Source organism: Rhizophagus irregularis, chromosome 6 (assembly GCF_026210795.1).
Source record: "Rhizophagus irregularis chromosome 6, complete sequence".
Classification (NCBI taxonomy): Eukaryota; Fungi; Glomeromycota; class Glomeromycetes; order Glomerales; family Glomeraceae; genus Rhizophagus; species Rhizophagus irregularis.
The window spans coordinates 5,628,694-5,649,587 of record NC_089434.1 but is presented as its reverse complement, the minus strand read 5'-3'; the positions used below and the strand labels follow the sequence as shown (position 1 = coordinate 5,649,587).

The 20,894-nt window shown below is 26.4% G+C and overlaps 4 protein-coding genes across 4 annotated transcripts; 2 read left to right on the top strand and 2 right to left on the bottom strand.

The window, feature by feature from the left end:
- Positions 1-1,655: 1,655 nt before the first annotated feature.
- Positions 1,656-4,129, bottom strand: OCT59_026835 (uncharacterized protein; the record flags this gene model as incomplete). The annotated part of the gene is made up of 4 exons (XM_066143482.1): positions 1,656-2,067; positions 2,277-2,475; positions 2,550-2,768; positions 3,517-4,129. 4 exons carry the CDS (start codon positions 4,127-4,129, stop codon positions 1,656-1,658), a joined length of 1,443 nt encoding a protein of 480 aa, XP_065992997.1.
- A 4,606-nt stretch (positions 4,130-8,735) lies between these two features.
- Positions 8,736-10,719, top strand: OCT59_026834 (uncharacterized protein; the record flags this gene model as incomplete). Its single annotated transcript, XM_025323065.2, has 8 exons — positions 8,736-8,777; positions 8,872-8,961; positions 9,058-9,126; positions 9,214-9,339; positions 9,407-9,427; positions 9,514-9,666; positions 9,739-10,128; positions 10,219-10,719. The coding sequence occupies 8 exons, from the start codon at positions 8,736-8,738 to the stop codon at positions 10,717-10,719; spliced, it is 1,392 nt and encodes a 463-aa protein (XP_025164603.1).
- A 5,452-nt stretch (positions 10,720-16,171) lies between these two features.
- Positions 16,172-18,123, top strand: OCT59_026833 (uncharacterized protein; the record flags this gene model as incomplete). The annotated part of the gene is made up of 5 exons (XM_066143481.1): positions 16,172-16,352; positions 16,420-16,455; positions 16,520-16,572; positions 16,663-17,974; positions 18,050-18,123. The coding sequence occupies 5 exons, from the start codon at positions 16,172-16,174 to the stop codon at positions 18,121-18,123; spliced, it is 1,656 nt and encodes a 551-aa protein (XP_065992996.1).
- A 1,749-nt stretch (positions 18,124-19,872) lies between these two features.
- Positions 19,873-20,615, bottom strand: OCT59_026832 (uncharacterized protein; the record flags this gene model as incomplete). Its single annotated transcript, XM_066143480.1, has 6 exons — positions 19,873-19,949; positions 20,039-20,066; positions 20,111-20,124; positions 20,204-20,245; positions 20,489-20,506; positions 20,591-20,615. 6 exons carry the CDS (start codon positions 20,613-20,615, stop codon positions 19,873-19,875), a joined length of 204 nt encoding a protein of 67 aa, XP_065992995.1.
- Positions 20,616-20,894: the final 279 nt, after the last annotated feature.

The window sequence follows — 20,894 nt, the reverse complement described above, 5'->3', positions numbered from 1 at the left end:
AAAATATTACGCTTACGCAAACTTGCGGCGGGTCTGGAAGCTTACGAAATATTATGATGTGTAAACTTGCGCAACTTTTCGCACTATATAATTTCCTAATGGAGTTCTTAAACAATATACTTAATTATTTTATTTTATTTTTTTTTAGTTTTAGTTTTAGCACTATTGATATTTTTCATTTATTTGTTAGGACAGACTGCAAATTAAATGACGTAATTATTAATATATGTAACAATAATGATTAGATCGCAAAAATTACAAATGGAAAAGCAGTTTATGGAAAACCCTATAAAAAATAAAAAAAGAAATGTTAATATTAAAAGAATACCCACCCACACATATACCTGTATCCTGAAGGAATTAGAAAGCCAAAACCTACAGAGAAATTAAAAGAAAAAACGTTAATATGATTCTTTAAAGAAATTATAAAAATAACCCTACACAGAACATACTCATGTCTTAGAAGAATCCAGGAAGCCGAAAATGTTTCCCTACAAAATATAATAAAATAAACGTTAATAATTTCTAAAAAAAAAGCAAATTTTAAAAAAACCTCATACCTTTCAAGTCGAAATTTCAACCCGAAAAAGTATAAGTCCTAAAAAATAAGACAAAAGAAACGTTAATAACGTTTCTAAAAGTAATTTTTTTTTAAAAAAAGGCAACTTACCCAAGATCCGTATTCTTGATTTTAAAAAAGTTACAATTCTAACTTCAGAGTAAATAATTATAATAAAAAAAAATAATTTAAAAAGCAAAAAAAAAAAAATCGGTTAAGAAACCGAAATGTTTTTTTTTAAAAAATATATTTTAAAAAACGAAAAAAAATCGGTTTAAGAAAACCGAAATATTGTTTTTTTTTAAAATAATTGATAAATAAAAAATAAATAAATAATTTTAAATTTTAAAAAAGAAAAAAATCGGTTTTTTTAAATTGGTCCGAAATATCTATTTTTTTTAAAGAAAAAAATAAAAAAAAATAAAAAAATCGGTTTAAGAAAACCGAAATATCATTTTTTTTTAAAAAAAATTAAAAAAATAAAAAAAAATTGGTTTAAAAAAACCGAAATATTGTTTTTTAAAAAAATAATTAATAAATAAAAAATAAATAAATGATGATTTTAAAAAAGAAAAAAAATCGGTTTAAGAAAACCGAAATATTATTTTTTTTAAAAAAAAAAAAATTAAAAAAATAAAAAAGAAATCGGTTTAAAAAACCGAAATATTGTTTTTAAAAAAATAATTAATAAATAAAAAATAAATAAATGATTTTAAATTTTTAAAAATAAAAAAAAATCGGTTTAAGAAAACCGAAATATCATTTTTTTTTAAAACAAATCGGTTTTAAAATTGTTTTTTTTAAAGAAAAAGATTAAAATAAAAAAAAATGATCGATGAGATCGAATTTATGGATCTGTGATCTGTCATCTGATCGACCCAATCATCGGAATCATATTTTCGATGTAAAAAAATTTTTTCTTTTTTAATAAAATGTATAAAATGTGTTAGCGTTTAGCGATTAATTTCAATAAATAAATAATTTTAAATAGTTTACGGGTCAATTTTATATTGGACGTAATTAAGCATTATAAAAATTTATGGGTAATTATACCAAACAAATATTAAAATTTATTTATCAATGTATTTTTATGTTTTTAAGTGAGAATTCTATCTAACACTTCTTCCATATTAAATTCTTGAGAACCGTGATCTACCAGTGGTGGTGGAGGAGAAATATCAATTACTACTTTAACTTCTGTTTGAAGTAGTTCTTGCAATTCTTTATCCATAATATTAACCCATCGTGAAATTTCCAAATTATTATTATTAGCTGCCTCAGTATCATCACCCTCATCCTCATTTTGATCATAATCCTCATCTTCATCATCATAATCACTATTATCATCATCATCATCAAAAAAAGAAGGATCAGATAATGTTTCTTGAATTTCATTTTGAAATTGATCTTCGGAAAGTGTGTTATATGCAAATTTGAGCTCAGACTTTGCATTTGTTATATAGTACGTATGTAATTTCGCCATTGATTCAAGTTTTTCAACATTTAATCTAAATTAAATACATTAAAACTAAATTAAAGGCATAATATACTTTTTTTAATATAGTAATATTAAATATTAAATATTAACTTACCGTGTTCTCCTTTTATTAGCCATCCAACCAATTATGGAGAAAACACGTTCACATCCTGCATTATGTGGAGTAATTGATAAAATCTTCATAGCAAGTTGTTGAATATAATGTTCTTCAGGACGTACTGGATTGCATAATCGCCACCATAAAAAACATTATCTATTCCTAATACATACTCTAAATCATAAGGTTTTTCATATTGTGTAAATGCGCGAATTTGAGCAACTAATTCGCTACAAGAATTTTCACCACCACCCATATTTTTTAGCAATTTCATTGCATTAAGACAAACATCACGAAAGACCATTGGATGTAAACCTTTACCTAAAGTATAAATATAATAATTTAATTAAGATTAGTGTAAAAATAAATAATTCAAAAAAAAATTCACAATTTACCTCGGTAGTATGGATGAAGCATATAACTTAAAATATAAAGATCAAAATCGAATTGTTTCCATCTTTTATTAAATAATTCAATACAGGTAGATTTAAAATTTTGATCTGATATTGGTGGAAGGAAATTAATCCTTTGTGATAACTTGATTAATTCAACAAAACAATCAGCAAGCGTAGTTGATTTGAATTCAAGAGCCTTTACTGCTGATTTGACTGGGCCTAATAAAGTATTAACGGCATCAACATCATTAAAAAATGATCTACTTCGCAATAAACTTTTAATTTCATTATTCAATATTTCCGGGCATTCATTTAATAACTAATAAATAAATAAAATAAAATAAATTTCACGTTTTAATTCATTTTATAATTAATAATTAATAAACTTACATTTTTTAACTGATTTTCAAGACGTAAAATAGAATTCGTACAATCCCAAGCTGTTGTCCATCTAGTTTTGACATAAGTTTTGAGATTTCCACCTTTAACTGAATCATCAATTATACTCATTTTAAGCTTTTCACCAGCTTGATGTGATGTTTTGAAAAATTTTACTAACTTTGTACACTTCGCAATAACCTCTTTGGCAAATGAAGTTTTACAAATATCAGTTGTAATGAGATTAATGTGATGCGCAATACATCTAATTGGAATAATATGTTTATGTGTATCAGCAATGATTCGTTTAGCAGATGCGCAAAGCAGCAGCATGATCAAAAACAACTGCAGAAAATTTTTCAGGCCCAATATTTGTAATTACTTCATTAATTTTTTCAGCTAAAAATTTTGCTGTATGAGATTCTGATGATAGATTTTTTAAACTATGTATAATTTCCTTTCGTTCACGTGTAATAAGTATAAAAACGTATAATGATTGACCTCGTGGGCTCGTCCAGCCATCAAATCCTAAAAAATTCAAAATTTATTAAATAATTAAAAAATCTAAAAATAAAATTTATTTTTTTACCTAATGTTAAATCTGATTCTTTATCTAACGTAAGTTGCTGATCAACAGTTATTTTAGTAAGTTCGTTGTTCATAAGTGTATTGGATAAAGTAGTAGAACACGGTGGCTCATATCCATTACATAAACTTTTAACCATATCAATAAAAAAAGGATGAGAAATTAAATGAAATGCCACACCACAACAAACAAAGAATTTTGCAACAGCTTTATCGCATAATACTTGTTTGGTACTATCAATCTGGTCAGATTCATAAAATTTATCTATTCTTGTTTGAGATAAATTAATACATCTTTTTTTTGAGACAGTTGAAGTAGAGTTAGTAACTCGCTCTTCAGCATTTTGTTTAATAAGAAGTAAATATTCTATTTTAATTGTAGAAGGAACTTTTGAACAGGATAAAGCTAAATGTGCTTGCATTTGGGCTGGTTCTCCTCGGTTTTGAGTCCAGCCACAATACATGCATTTACAACCAATATGACCTTCTTTTTTAGTGCTAATATCATTAAAATGAATCCAAACAGGTCCTCTTTTTCTTCCTGGTTTTCCTTTTTCTTTATTTGTGTTTAATAATACGCCACTTGAACTTCCACCATTTGTTTCTTGAGTAGACATTATAATTAGTGTATAAAATATATATAAAAAAATGTATTATTTTATATCAGAATGTTTAATTGGTACACGCCTTAGAAAATATTTTAAATTTGGCATTTTTTAAGACAAAGAAATATTTTAAAAAAAAATTTAAGAAATATAACACATGATTATATACTACGTTCATTTAATATACTCATGTTAAATCATGTGTTTATTAGTTGATCTATTTCCTATTTTAATATAATTTAAATTTTACTGCCGTAATTAATTTGACAGGTTAATTTAATTAGGGCAGTGACATTTATTACGTAATATCTATTTACTATAAGCCCATACTCCCCCACCCCCATGTAATATGAAAAATCTTACGTTACACTTATATGTTATATGACCTTTAAATACCCTCCCACCCCCTAAAATATTACGTAATAAATGTCACTGCCCTTACGGCATATCGGCATTTTAAAATTTAAAACCGTAATTATTACGGCTTATTACGTCAGGTATAATGACGTAATTAAATTAATTTCGCTGGGAAGTATAGTTCTAATACCCAAACTGAACCGAACTGAATTTTGAGCCGGTTTCGGATCAGTTCCCCAGTTTAGCCCAAACCGTTCAGAGCTTTAGTTAAAATGATTGGTTAAACGTTAGAACACGTTAGAACGATTGGTTAAATCAAAAAAAACAAAGATTTTTTTTTCTCGTGTGTTCGGGATAGCTATGCATCAGCTGCGCAAATCACGGATGCAGAAATCATCTGATCAGTGACCTTAAAAAAGGCCCAATTATTATAATACGCTCATATGCCCAATTTTTGCGGAAAATAAAATTTCCTTTTTTGGAATACAGTCAACTCCCTCTATAGTCACTCCCGTTATAGTCACATTCTACTATATAGTCACACCAGTTGAATGTTCAAAACACTTTATTATTAAAATCTATCCTATATAGTCACAATCTATCTATAGTCTCTATCACACCTATCCTCAAAAATCTTATATTAAAAAGAACCGTTTATAATCACAGTTATATAAAGAATATATTAAATAACTTGGCATCTAATAATCGTACAAAGATGTACCATAGCTTGTTAGAATCGTCTCACTGAGACGAATCGAATGGTGGTAGTTTTATCCTTTCATGATCACTGGCTGATGTGTTATTCAACAAAATGTTAAGCATCGGCATTATTATATTTCTTGATTTACATTCACTGCGCCATTTAACAGTTTGCTGAATTTCTCGGTATCTAGTGATTCTAAAAAGACGATTAATAGCTCGTTGGAATCCCCTCATCAAGACGAATTGAATGGTGGTAAGAGCATCTCTTTGTGATCAATATTGACGGAGTTACTACTTAAAAACCATTTAATATTTTTTAATTTCGGAAATTGATCTAGTGATTGGATTTCGATGTATCTTATACCATTAGATTCGTCGCATCAAGACGAATCGAATGGTAGTAAGATTGTCTCTCTAGGATCAATATTGGCAGAGTTATTACACAAAAACCATTAATATTTTTTTAACTTCGGAAATTAATCTAGTGATTAGATTTTAATGTATTATATACCATTAGAACAGTCTCATCGAGACGAATCGAATGGCGGTAAGATCATTCCTCTACGATTAATATTGGCTGAGTTACGATACAATAAAGTTTTAAGTATAATTTTGGCCAAAATTATGTCAATTTTTGGCCGGAATTATGATATACTAATATAAGAAATTTTTTATATAGTCACATCTCTTTATAATCACCAAATATGGACTGTCCCAAATGTGTGACTATAAAGAGAGTTGACTGTACTTGTGAAATCAAAATCTCCCAATTTTGTGGAAAGCAAAATTTCCTTTTTTTGGAAATTTGTGTAACATCATGTGATAATTGACCAATGAAATTATTTGGGATATGGGATGGAATATGGGATATGTGATATGGGTGGGATTGGAATTTGGAATTTGGGATGGGATTTTGGCAAATGGAATGGGATAAGATAGGAGATTCTCCCATCTCATTTAATATGGGTGGCAAGTATAATCATTATGGATAAAAGAAAACAAAGATTTTTAATTTGTGGAAATATTTTAGAGATACAAAATAATTTGTAGAAATAATTATACTTATCAGCGAAATTGAATTTTTGAATTATGACAGACGTAATTAAAATGCCGTAATTTGCCGTAATTATATGTTTTATTAGTAAACATTTGTACTAACGTAATTGTTTTTGGCTATGCCATAATATTTTGACATTGACTTTTTAATTCTACTGAGAAGTATAAAAATAATATTTGTGGGAATTTTTGATTTTAAAGTATTATACAGTATCCATAAGAGCATAGCAAATTTCACGTAGTTAAAAAATAATTATATTGACAAAAATACTAACTGCTTACATACTGCTATTTTAACATGCTTTATATCACTTTGACGATCATTTGCCGATCACAAGTTTTATTTTATTAAAAAATGATTAAATTATGAAAAAGTGCAAGGCAAAGTAAATGCCTAAATAAGAAAAAAATAAAATATGCCACCTTTTATTGTTGTATAACTTTAAATTAAATAATTTATATAATTTTTAATTTTTATATGCAAAATTATTAATATGTGATAATTTGAAGTTTCAGGATAAAAATTGAAGGCCGAAGCCAAATACGCAAAGCTGAAACTTGAAATTTTGCATGAACATTCCTTTTATTATATATAATCTGTAAAAAAAATAATGCAAGGTTTTGACCCATAATGCAAGTTCTTTGCTTATAGAGAAATTAGCCAATTATTTGTTATTAATATATTTCTAATAAAAAAGATTATTTACATCATTAAAGATAATGAAAAACTTCTAGTTGAAGATGAAGATGATAATAGTTTAAGTGAAGATAATAATGATGAGAATATTGAAAATAATTTAGAAATAATAGAAAGTAATATAGATAACCTGTTTGAAATATTATACTAAACATGGTTAAATTATTAATATAATTATTAGTATTTGTATTAATTTTTATGTTTTATATAAATTTTTAATTAAAATTAAAATTCTGTGAAGTTATTTGTAAATTTTAAACACTTATTATATTTATTATTGTGTAAAATTGATTTGTCACGACATATGTATTATGTGATAAGATCAAATAAATGATCGGCAAATGATTGGCAAATTTGTGATAAAATAGAGATGTTCGCTATGCTATCCACAAGGAACAGGGCGGACATACCCTATATCACATGTTGATCATTTGCCGATCATAATAAATGTGATATCACATTAACTTTGAAGCCTTATCTCAAGCTATAAATGTTCTAAAAATTATATTTAACTGCCTTGTTTAATAATTTAGGTTATCAATAGTTAAATATAAAAGTATTGTAGCAAAATAAAATATGGTTCCAAATTTAGCCTTAGGTTGAAATTTTCAATAATTCATATATATGCTGATCATCTGCTAATTTGACTTTGAAGCTTCGGGCCAAGCCACAGAACTTCGGGCCAAACTTGAAACTTTCACAGTATGCTATTTAGGTATTCAAGAATTAGTGGCTAAAATAAACCTGAATAATTTTTGATAACCCGAAAGTTATCATTAAATAAATGTTTACAATTATTGTAAAATTAATATATGTCTGATATTTGACAAAATCTTTATGAATTATTTAAGAACTAATTTATTAACAATAAATAAAATAAAGTAAATAAAATCGAAATTTTATACATTATTATGTAGAATTTGTGAAAAAATTAATTCAACGTATTTTTTTATGTGATAATATTGGACAAGTGATCAGCAAAATGATCGGCAATATCATGATAATATGGGGATGTCCGCCCTGTTTCCACAAGGAGATTATAATTTTAGTGTAACAAAAACAAATATAAATTCCAAGGATAATATGACTTTCCCAAATAACAATCTTAATTTTACGAATTTTGAAAATGGTTAAGTATTACAATTCATCTTAATAATAATAATTTGACTCTTTTAGCATTTTTCTTATAATGAAAAATTGCCACATTAAGTAATTTAATGGAATTAAAGGTTATTAATATGGGAAAATTATCGCAATTTGAAATTTTGATATAATTATTTATTTTATTATCTAATATTATTAAATCAAGCACATTATTGTATTTATTTATATTATTAATAAAGTATTATTTTCATAATTTGATAAAAATAGAAACTGTGATATCAATCGCCTGTTAGTATCCTTCTCATGAAATAAATGCTTCATAATTTTCATAATTTTCGTTTATAAGTGAAACCGTTTATTTATCTCTCCGATTGCTGGTATCTTATATTCTTGAATATTCAGCTGCCCTTTTTTAAGGGTTAGCAATCTGTTCTTGAAATAAAAATAAAATAAAATAAAATGTAAGCATAGAACTATATCAAAGGGTGGGTCCCGTAGGGGTGCACACTTTTTGTCTTTCTAAAGTAAGAAAAAAAAAATGTAAGATATTTAATTCACCACGTGACTTCTAAAAAAAAGAAATGCTTTGTGTTACTGCATAGTGCATACTGCATACGTATAGAATGTAATTTTTACAGTCGTTTAGCATTTCGAACTTTTCCCTAGTAATAAATAAAAAGTAGTTTTACTTCGAATATTCACATGTCGAAACTAGAGAAATACTGTTTGAAACATACTTTGACGGTATAGACAAAGTACTTTTAAATGATTTAAAATTTGTTATTTATTAAAACAATTCAAACGCATATACTGTTACAATTACATTTGCAAAAGAAAGGATCCGGCAAAAGCTTCTTACTTTGGCGTGAGTTTTAATCACCATGACCCACAAAATAACATTGTTTTCGCTGTTGTTGGTGGACGTAATGTAAGTATATTGGTTTAATGTATTAAACGCGCCATTTTTATCACCCTATAATAATTACGTTATTAACTTTTTATTATATAATTTTTTATTTCTTAGATTATAATTGCCCGTTTTGACGATAACAAAGTGGCACTTAGCATACTCCAAACTTATGTGGACGAAAATGTAAGTTGTTTAAATCGAATTTACATGTGTATTTTTTTTTATGGTTTTGATATATTAATTATTAGTTTTTTTTTGTTTATATCGTAGGAAGGAGAAAATTATTATTGTTGCGCTTGGTCTATTGATCCGAACGTGGGAGCGCCATTACTTGCTGTTGCTGGAGCTACAGGAATTATTAAAATTCTAAACACTAGTGTAGGATCGGCTATAAAGGTATAATAACAAAATTATATTGCAAATTGATTTAGTTGTTTTATGACTAAATATTTCATATTCATAGGCTCTTACAGGGCACGGTGGTGTAAGTTTGATATAATTCAATTTATATGATTAACTTTATAATGAATTTTTATAATTAAATTTAAATTTAAATTTTTTTTAATACAGGAAGTTAATGAAATTAAATTTCATCCAAGAGATCCTTCACTACTTTTCTCCGCAAGTAAAGATTTTTCTATACGCTTATGGAATTTAAAGACTATGCAACCTGTTGTGGTCTTTGGTGGAGATCGTGGCCATCGTGAACCAGTTTTAAGCATTGTAATGTTCCCAAATATGTCATTGAGAAATTCTTCTTTATTGATGAATGCTTATGAAAGTTTAATTCTTTAGGATGTGCATTTAACTGGTGATTTCTTGGTTTCTTCTGGAATGGATAACGCAGTGAAAATATGGACGTTATGTACTCCAATAATTAAAAATACAATAGAATCATCATATAATTCAAGATCGTCGCCATCTCACCACTGCCAGAAAAAAAAAAATTGTTGTTCATCGCATGGTACAACACCTTTTCCAGTAATTGTGCATTATCCAATATTTTCAACAGCACAATTGCACAATAACTTTGTTGACTGTGTAAGATGGTATGGTGATTTATTAATGTCGAGATGTGCTGCTGATGCGAAGATTGTATTGTGGAAGCCTGACGTAGAATTAATGGCGTTCGATAAGTCTACCGTCACATCGGTAGTCGTAGGTGGACCAGCTGTCCCTAGTAAAGTAAGAACATGTATAAATTTCATCCGATAAATTAAAATTGTTTTTTTGGTTTTTTTTTATTTTCTAATATTCATGTGTTTAACTTTCTAGATACAATCAAATTTTGATATAATTTGTGAAATGGAATTTGAACATTGTGATATTTGGTTTCTTCGCTTTGGAATTTCATATGACTATCGAATGCTTGCGACAGGGAATCAAGCAGGGCAAATTTATATATGGGATTTTCAGGATATTCCACATTATATTGATTATTATATCGAAAAGAAAAAAGCAGAGTATTCGGGAACGAAAAAGGAAAAAGCTACAAAAAAGAAAGGCAGTACTTCCGTTGCTAATAAAAAGACTAGTGATAAAACTGATACATTAGTAAGTGGAAGTAGTTCTCATGTAAGTGAAAGTGCAGATATTAAGAAACCTATTATCCTTGAATCATTATCATGTGAGAGCATAATTCGACAAGTTGATTTTTCAAAAGATAGACAATGGATTGTAGCAGTTTGTGATGACGCTTCGATTTGGTGTTGGAAAGATGTTGGAAATAAAGCGATTGGAAATGATGCGATTGATGGCAATAGCATAAATCATTAATAAGACATTTAATTGAAATTATTAACCAAGCGCGAAGTAAAGCTTGGACTCACAAATCAGTTTGTATAGTATATTTTTGTATTAGTTATTTTATCTCATTAGTACTTATGCGCATAGAATTTAACTAATTTATAAATTTATTTATCAATAATGGACAAAAAAATACGTACAAAAAAAAAATCAAAGAAAAAATAAGGGTGGTAGTTTTTTGGTGATCGATTCCCGCAAACAATGGTGGTTGTATAATTTTTATTTAATAAGTTAAATACATATGTAATAATAGGGTTAGGACTTAGGATTTTTACTACGCCAACAAATTATATTACATGATTGTGTTATTGTATTATTTATCAAATAATTTAAGTAAAGACTTAAAAAAGTAAAACAAAAGAAGCTGGTAAGAATTTTACAAATGGGTTGATTAAATTTATTTTATCATGAAGTGTCGAAAGATGCATGCATGCATGTTTCAGTATTTCCAAACGCCAATTTCTCCAGTCATATTCAAATAATCTATAGTATTCAATATTAAATAGTTATTGGATTGGGGGGATAGAGATATCGGTCGAAGACCGATATCCCCTATCCAAAAATTGAGTTATAGTTCGGTCATTAGGAATACTGCGGTGACCAATAGGAATTAATGCTACTAATACTGATTTCAATATTGGATGTCTCATAAAAATATCGGTCAGTTAAAATCCCGCATATTCCTAATCGACTGAACAATAGCAATATTTAATTAAGAATTGACATTGGCAGATCTTAAAGTCTAGTGGCTGTTTTTCGATTCATAAATACGATTTTATAAAGCAATGTTATATGCAACTCTTTTAGATAATATATTTATATTAATTGATGATACAGTAAAACTTAGGCTACTTTCTTTTTTATGTTTCAGAATTTCTTATTAATAATCTCTCAATTTTTTGCGAATCGTATGGAGGAAAAAAATAATTCTGGTTTAAAGAGAAATAAATAGAGAAATTTTTTAAACCGATATTAAATAAATATCTATAGATTTCATTCGGCTGATTACTTAATTCAGAATATAAATTTCAAACTTATATTTAAAATACAACGTGTGAAACAATATAGAATAAATAGCAACATTATAAATGGTAAATTACGCGAAAATCATTATAACCGCAGTTAATAATTTTCAATGACATTAATCATGTGAAAACAGATCGCCAGCGAACAAAAGAATAAAATTGCTATTAATGATATAATTTGGGTTGGAGAGTTTTTTTATTGTTATCTATTTTTAGATAATGATTGGATTGATATCTAAAGAAATTATGCAGCTTAGGATCCGCGAAAAAATGTCATTATTTCTACCTTTGGCACTACAATATCATCGGTCATAAACGGCCTTATTTGTTTCTTCTTAGCTTATCGTTAAAAACAAGTTTCAAAAATTAATATGTATTCTTTTGGAGGCTTACTACCGAAAGCCGGCGTTGTCCTACGAAAAAAAAAAGATGATTTTTTTTTAGATAAAATGAACTCCGAATTCCTTAATTTTTCCACAAGCTCTTGAGAGCTTCCTCTGGTAAGAAAAACTAAAAAACATATGTACCATAAATTTATATTTCTAATATTCGACTAACGTACTGAACTTTTTTTTAATTATAATTACAGGTTCGACGGTTGAGCTGGAGTACACATTGTTATAGAAGGAGATGGTTTTTATTCTTTCGTGGATGCAACTAACACGTAAGTACGTTTTTTCTGCTTCTCATCAACAATGTGATAGTATAATTCATGAATATTTATTATTCAAGTCTATTCTTTTTCTTATAGTCGTAATGAATCTCTTGGTATTGCGCCTTGAATCGATTTTTTATGGGTCATAATAGGGAGGGAAACTATGTGAATACGTAGAAAGGTTCGTGAAAATTAAATTAGTGGCTCAGCAAATTAAAAGTCTTATTCACATGATTATTTCTATCTTATTAGATTTCCTGAACCCAATAATTTCTATAGAGCCAATGAGCTGAGCAAGTGAGATCAGTTATATTTAACTGTTAAAGGTAATGTTAGGAATCTTATAATCAGTTACTTTGCTCAATTGCTCCTAAACAAATTATTAAATCATTGATTGAATTTTCACTGATTAGGTAGCACCAAGCTCTATTAACTAAAAGACAACTAAGGGACATGAATGAAGGATCATCCTGCAATAAATCAGGCATCTGAAAGAATGATGTTTGATGGTATAATATTTTTTGCAACAAAAGCTTTTTTGGTTAATAATCAAAGAGAGCGCTACTGGAAGTAATGAAACAATTCTGCTTAATTGTAGAATTAAAAAAAAAGGAAATATCTCGGTATTTTTTAAAAAAAGTTTTTTTTATTTATGTATTTAATGTATTTAAAATTTAAGATTTCTATGTTTAAAATTTATATGATTAAGATTTTTTTTTAAATTACCATGTAAATAAAAATTTTTTATGACAAATTTAATTCCGGATAGCATTAAAATATTGATACTAATGCAATTGGGATAAAATTATAATTCGTATATCTCGATATAAACTTGTATAATCAATATAATAAACGTAAAGTATTCTTGTCCTCTACTTATCATACTATGTACATGCCCCATTTCGAGAATTAATGAAAAATTTTGCTGAAGTTATAAAATTTTTTGAATTTTTTTTTTGAATTTTGCGCCATCCGGTTAATACCATATGAGATACTTTTTCCCATTTATGTTACGTACTTGTTTTGCGAATTTAATTACCGTATTTTTGCGGTATATAAGCACCCCATTTTTTGCACTTAATGCCGGCCAAGTTCCTCATAATTCTGGCCAAAATCGCCATAATTCTGGCCAGGGTGCTTATTTTTGGGGTGTTTATTACTAAGGCAATACTTTATTTTAAAATTTTTTCGTGAATAGAAACATAATATGGTGAAATGGTGAATAGAAATGGTTTTTCGTATTAATTGATTTTCATAAAAAATTTTAATATTCTCTAGATAATGACAACTATCAAGAATTAATTTAATGTTTCTGCACCAGCTTAATAAGATTTGGGCGGAGAATCCAGAGATCTAAATTTATTCCTTTGACATGGAATTCTTTTAAATTTTGCTATATTGGATATCGTTAAAATATGAGTCCACTTCTCGGTAAAGAAGAATGGACTCTAAATAAATAATATAATAAAACAATTTAAAATATTAAAATTAAATATGTTACGGATCACTTTTGAAATCATCTTTTATTGTGATCCGTATTCTGTAGAATCCATATCTTGCATTTGACGATAATAGGACACGAGACTAATCTTTTCTTTCTAATTCCTTTCCTTTCTTAATTCTGTCTTCGGTCTTAACACATTTTGTCCTAACTTAAATAAAAGTAAAAAAAAAAGAGCTTAAAATGAAATTAAAAAGTGACTATTTAGAATAAAGATTTACGATCACTATACCTGGAAGTGTTGTCACGGGACAATGTCCGAAATGATAACCCCTCAAAATTTTACTATGATAACCTTGTTCGATACTTAGCAAAAATGTTTAGCATCCAATTATGCATAAATATATATAATTTTTGTAGAGTTTTTAGAGTTTTTTAAGTTACAGAAGAGTACGGACAGAGCGCGGACATGTCCGGGACACTATTAATTTCTATTATAATATTCTATCGTATAATAATACTTATAATATTTATTTTGATTTCAACCAATAATCAAATAATAAATCAAAATTAATTATAAACAACATAAATCTTACCAGGAAAAGAAGGATTTACAAAAAGATTAGAATATGTTAATAGGAAATACAAATTTTTTTAATTTTATTTTTCGAATCTTTTAATATTTAGGGTGTAAGCCAACCTGTTTATATAGCATATAAAATGATAAGCCATTTTTTTAATATTTGTGGAAAAGGGGGACTGGGTTCATGTACTGCTTATGCCCGCTGTGTTAGAATCTTTTTTAAGAGAAACCCAATTAAATTGCAGTATATGAGCTCGTCGTGTAAAGGTATATCTCTTAATTCGTTAAATATGGAAGTAGGTTTTACGAAAAAAATAAGTACAAAATAACCAAAAATGAGCATTCAAACTTTTTTAAAAGATGCTGGCATATTTTGGAAGCAAAAAAAAACCATAGATAGATAGCAGTACATTACTCGTCAGCCGTATAAGCTTCATACTTGTGATCTCATTTTTTAAAAAAAATCACCTGATTTTTCTTGTTAGCGTGCACAATATCTGATTCGTCAATTTTTATGGCTTATTTGTTTATTAACTTTTTTATTTCAAAATAATAATAATAAAAAAAAATAGATAATAACATAAAACAAATAAAATAAATTAATAATTAATTAATTCAATTTCATCAATTACTAAATATTTAGAAACTATATTTGTCATCTTTTTTTTCCTGCTTGTTCATCTATTTTCTTATCTTTTTTTCTATTTAAAAATTCTCAAATCAAATTGTTGCAAATTTTTTGTACCATTTTTTTTTTCTTAGCCTCATAAATTTTCTACTCTCTTCATATGTTGATTTTTTTTTGCAAGCAAATGTTTTAATTGTAAAATCAAAATTAATGCAGTGGCGCAGCCGATCGACCTATCCGAAAATTTAATACCAAACAGAGTAAAAAATCAAAATTAATGCGGTGGCGCAGCCAATCGACCTACCCGAAAATTTAATAAAAGCGTAAAATGATAAATTTTTTTTTCTAACTTATAATCGCAAGTTACGCGAAGTAACAATTAAAATGGCAATTAAAGAACCTTTCCACCTTTCAAGACTATCGAGGTATATTGAATCATTTAAAAACTTCTTCTCTTTACGATTTGCTGCGCAATGCGCAAATTTTTTAATCCGCGCTTGGATTTATTTTATTTTATTTTTTTCAAGCCATATTGCTTGGTTGCTTGGCAAAGGTAACAACAACGCACAATTTACAATGAATCACGCGGCATTTATTGTTAAAATACTGAATATAAAAATTTGCGGTATATTAAATTTTTTTTTTTCTTACGAAATTAATACGAAATTTTCAAATGTTTATGACGATTTAAGAATATATAAATAAGTACACAAAATGTGGTTTTTTTATTATTTACAAATTTATCTAAAAAACAAAACTTTCTAAATAATAAAAAAAACCAAATTTTTATCTAAAAAATTCTTTGGTAAAATAATAAATATCATGACAAGAAATAATAATAAAAAAAGAAACTTGAACAAAAAATTACGTAAGTTAAAATAATAAAATATTTTATTTTTTATAAACGATAATATTAAAATAAAAATTTTTAATCATAAAAAATTATTTTTTGTTAAAAAAAAAAGTTGAAAATAATAAATCAATTTCTCAAGTAAAACGTGAATATTGGAATATTTTAAATTTTCCAACAATTAATCTTGATATAATTAAAAAATGGGATGTTCAAAAACTCATTTATCATTTAAAAGTTATGTTTAGCGTTGAAGGTTATTGTCGAAAAGATTTATTTAATAAAGAATCCGAATATAAATTTAGATTAAAACAAATTGATGGGAAAACTTTTTTGAAAATGACAAGAAATGATTTCTTTAAAATGGGTATTTCAGGATTATTAATTTTACATTTAGAAGCCGAAATTTTACGTTTACATGGTAAGAAAAATTTACAAAAAAATTTAAAATTGAAATTTTTTATTTACAAACTTTGAGATATTTTTAGGATATTATAAAAATGAGAATTATTATGAACCTGAAGGTAATTAAATTACTTAATCCATAATAATTATAATATAATTGTTTTAAATAATTTTTTTTTTTAGAATTATTATTAAAATTTAATAGTTTTGAATTAAGAAATAATAATATACCAAAAGTAAGTTAAAAAATTATATAAAAATTATACATAAATTATATATATATACATAAATTCCATATGTAATAATTAATTATATATTATAATTAGGAAAATTTCTTCAACAAAAAGGATTTATTTCAACAACTTATTACAAGAAAATTACTTAAAGTTCCTTCCATATATGAATTAAAAAGATTCCTTTTGACTCCATTACCAATGAGAGTATTTGTTCCATCATTTTGTCTTTTAAATAATCAAGAAAATTCCAATATATATTCATATGTCATACCTCAAGAACAATGTTTTAGAGAATTTGGAAATATTATTCCATCTTCACCTATTTCATTGCCATTTATTAATGCTTTGACATATCCATATAATTCCAATTCACCTTGTCAAGAAAATAATTTAATTTGTTATAATTTAATTATTGATGCATTAATTCAAGGAACTTTAAGTTGTTTACAATCTCAAAAATCACAATGGATTTATATGGCACGTAATTTTATTCAATCAAAGGAAGATCTTTTAAGACCTGATTGGATGTGTTGGATTAATGATCATTTAATAATTCATGGTATTGAATTACCCGAAAATGTTGAATGGAATGTTGGTATTCAAAATATTATTGATAAAACTCATTGGAAAGATATTTATTATTCAAATTTACCTTTTAAATTTGTTTATATATCAAAAGGTCCAATTTTAAGATGGTATGTTTTTGATCCATTAAAATACCAGATTATATCAATATCTCAAGATTTTGATTTGGATAGGATCTTGGATAGATTAAGAATGATTCGTACTGTTATTAATATTTATAATGTTTTGGATTCAATAAAACGTAATTGGGTACAATTTAAGATAAATAAATCCACTCATCCTTTATATTTAACAATAAATCGTGATGGTGGAACGACTATAGAATTTATGGGAAATTTGGTAAAAAAATCTTTATCAACACAAAAAATGAAAGAAAATTTTAATTATGATACTATAAGAAAAATTTATTTGGAAACTTCTCATATTAAAAATTTAATTCATTGTATTGATTTAGAAGGTAATCTTAGTTATCCAATTTTAACTAAAGATGGTTCTTGTAAAATTTTTTTACATCCTGTAGGATATTATTATTATCCAAAGAATGAATTGGAAGTTAAATCAATGATTAAAACTATTTTACAAGTTCTTAAAGAAATGCATCAAGTTAATTGGACTCATAGAGATATTTATTGGGGAAATATTTTAAGACAAGATAATGGTGATTGGTTAATAATTGATTTAGAATTAGGAGGTCCTGTTAATGAAATTTTACAATTTTCTCTTTGGAATAGATGGCCTGAACAAGCTGTTATTGGTAAACCATATCTCGCTTGTTATGATATTTATCAAGTTGGAACTCTTATGGATGAATTAAAAGGTACAGATCAATATTTTAATAATTATTCTAAAAGTTTTATTCAATTTAAAAATCTATTACTTGAATCTGCAAAAGATGATAATTTCACCGCGGAAATGGCATTAAGACATGAATGGTTAAGTGAAGTCATCACATGTTCACATGATTAGTGCGATTTCCAATCAAATATAATAAATACGGTACAAAAATTTCATATTTTTATTGCACCATAATCTTTTTCCTATGCCTTCCATACTGATTTATTCATTATGAGTAATTGCCGGCTAAATGCCTAAGTTCTTACAAGAATTTATCTAAAATATCGATAACAAATTTAGAAACAACACTATCGATATTTCCGATGAAAATAATAAAAAGGTATAATTTTTAACGGTCTTTCATACGAGAAAAATACGAGAAAATACAGTAAAGTAATATCACTGATTTTTTTTTATGAATATATTAATATGGATCTAGTGGTAAAATATTAATTTGTTAAAATCTTTGATTGTTTAAACTCTTTATTGATGAAATTATTATCATTTCTAATTCACAAAGAAAAAATCAAGATAAAAATAAAAATGAAGAACCTTTAATTTCTTCCTTGATTGAATATTTCACAATCCAAGTTGGTGTACAATATCCTATATATAACACGAATAAATATTCTATTGAAGAAAATTAAAAAAAAAAATTTTAAAATATAATTCGAAATCATCGAGAAAAGAACGAAATAACTTATGACATACCCCAAAAATTAGTAACTCGCGCTAAAAATTTGAAGAAAAATACAAAAGATCAGATACCAAATTCATTAAGTAATTTGTTATTTTTTTTAAAAAAAAAACAAAAAATTTTAATTCTTATCAAGTAAAAATACTAGGAAAAAATTATTCAATTTTCAGAATTTTTCTTAATAATTAATCTCTAATTCTTTTTCATCGTACGTCTTTCTTCATTTTCATCTTATCCTTATTCTCGTCTACTCGTTTTCTATATTTATATTAGATATAAATTATAGATTAATAAAAATTAATAAAGGACATTTAGTTCAATATACTTATAAATCCTAAAATAAAAGTTCCAGTGTTATTATAAATTTTGCTTGCCGAAGAATAATGCTACAATATATACCGACTAAAAAAGAAAATATATTAATTATTATAATGGTTTCTTTCAATGATATAACAACACCAATAATTTCTTGTGTATACTATGAGTATATGAGTAGTAACCTAATTTATTTTTTATCTAAAAAATTATTTTTTCAAAAAAATTTGAAGCGTTGTCGAGTTTCATAAATGATCTTGTAGCAACTATTCCTAAAGAAAATATGAAAGATCCGAATACTAAATCCATAGTCAACGCGAATAAAGGGAAAAAAATAATTTATATTCAGTACAATAGTTGAGTAGCGTATGACGATACATGTAAATTTAATTCTTACCAAAGTAGTTCCGAATGTTTCAATATTTTGATTTTTTGTAAATCTCAAAATTTTTTCTTCTTTTTTTTTTATTAAGAAAAAAAAATAACCGTTAAAATAGATGGGTTCTTTCCATTTGACTTTAGAATTTTATCGTCATTATTTCATCTAGTCCTTCTTTTAACAATTTATCTAACCCCTCATCATCATTATCTTCTTATTCTGAACTGCTTCTACCATCAATTATTAAAAAAAAGTAAAGTTCCTATATGTTATGTTACAAAAAAAAAAAGAAAAGAAAAGAAAAAATTAAAAATATTAGTTTTAAATAACAATAGGCACAAATGATAAAAATAGTTAACACATATAATTACAAGGTTTCTTTAATTCGTATTTTCACGACCAATTCTCAACGAAACATTCGTTATCCAGTTGGAATCAAACATCATTATTTTCAGATGTCCAATTGAAATTTTTTCCTTTTCCCTTTCATTTAATCCGAATTTGGTTCAGGCTGTCCGGGTTGTTCGACTTCAATTGATTTGGATAATATTTGTGCTCTGGATCGAGCTTGTAATATTAAGGAAAAAAAAAAAATGTTAGTCGAAACTATTAGAAGTATAAACTTATAATTAGCAATGACTATCTTTTTTTCTTACCGGAGAAATTTAAGAAAGTCCTTAAGAGCTTGCGTTCGTTGTCTTCTCGTAATCTCAAAATACGCTTCGAACGAGATGTCCAATTTCTATTTCATCAGAATTTTGTGCTAAGGTTATTAAGTTAATCTTTACAAAGGAAGTTGTTTTAAATAAAAATAAACGAACCTGTAAACAAATGGTCAAACACCAATGTTGTTATGGTGTTTACTATAAAAAAAAAAAAGAAATAAGAAATAAGTGAACTTTAAATGTTAATCCATGATTCGCAAAAAATCTTTTTAAAAAATTTATAAGAAATTATAAAAAAAAGTATACATACCAGCTTTACATTGTAAAGAAGAAGAAAAAAAAGATTATTCATAATTCTCAAAAATTGATGAGAAAAAAAGGATTCATCATCAAAGTTTAAAAGGTACATCACATAACTCCTAGATGTCAGTTAAACGAAACTTAATAATTTTAATATACCTAAAGGTTAACCATAATATATTAATATAATGAGCTCAAAATGGTCCATTAATTAAAAGTGACAATGAAAAAATTACACTTTACCTATAAAACAAATACTTGTTTTCATTCCAGCACAAAAAATCGTAGACAAGGTTCAATTAAAATGATTTCCCATAATTTAACTTCCTTTTATAATAAATTTTGCATATATGTGAGTCTATCTTGAATCTCATAATAGTATATAATAGTCGAATTATTAAAAGTATTTAGATACAGTCAACATGAATTCCGTCTTTTTTCTTACCAGAAGAATTTGAAGCAAAAATTGAAATGAATATAAGACAAATATTTTGTACGACAGGTTCGTCCCAAATTAGAAACTTGTTTTTGGTCGTATTGATGTTTT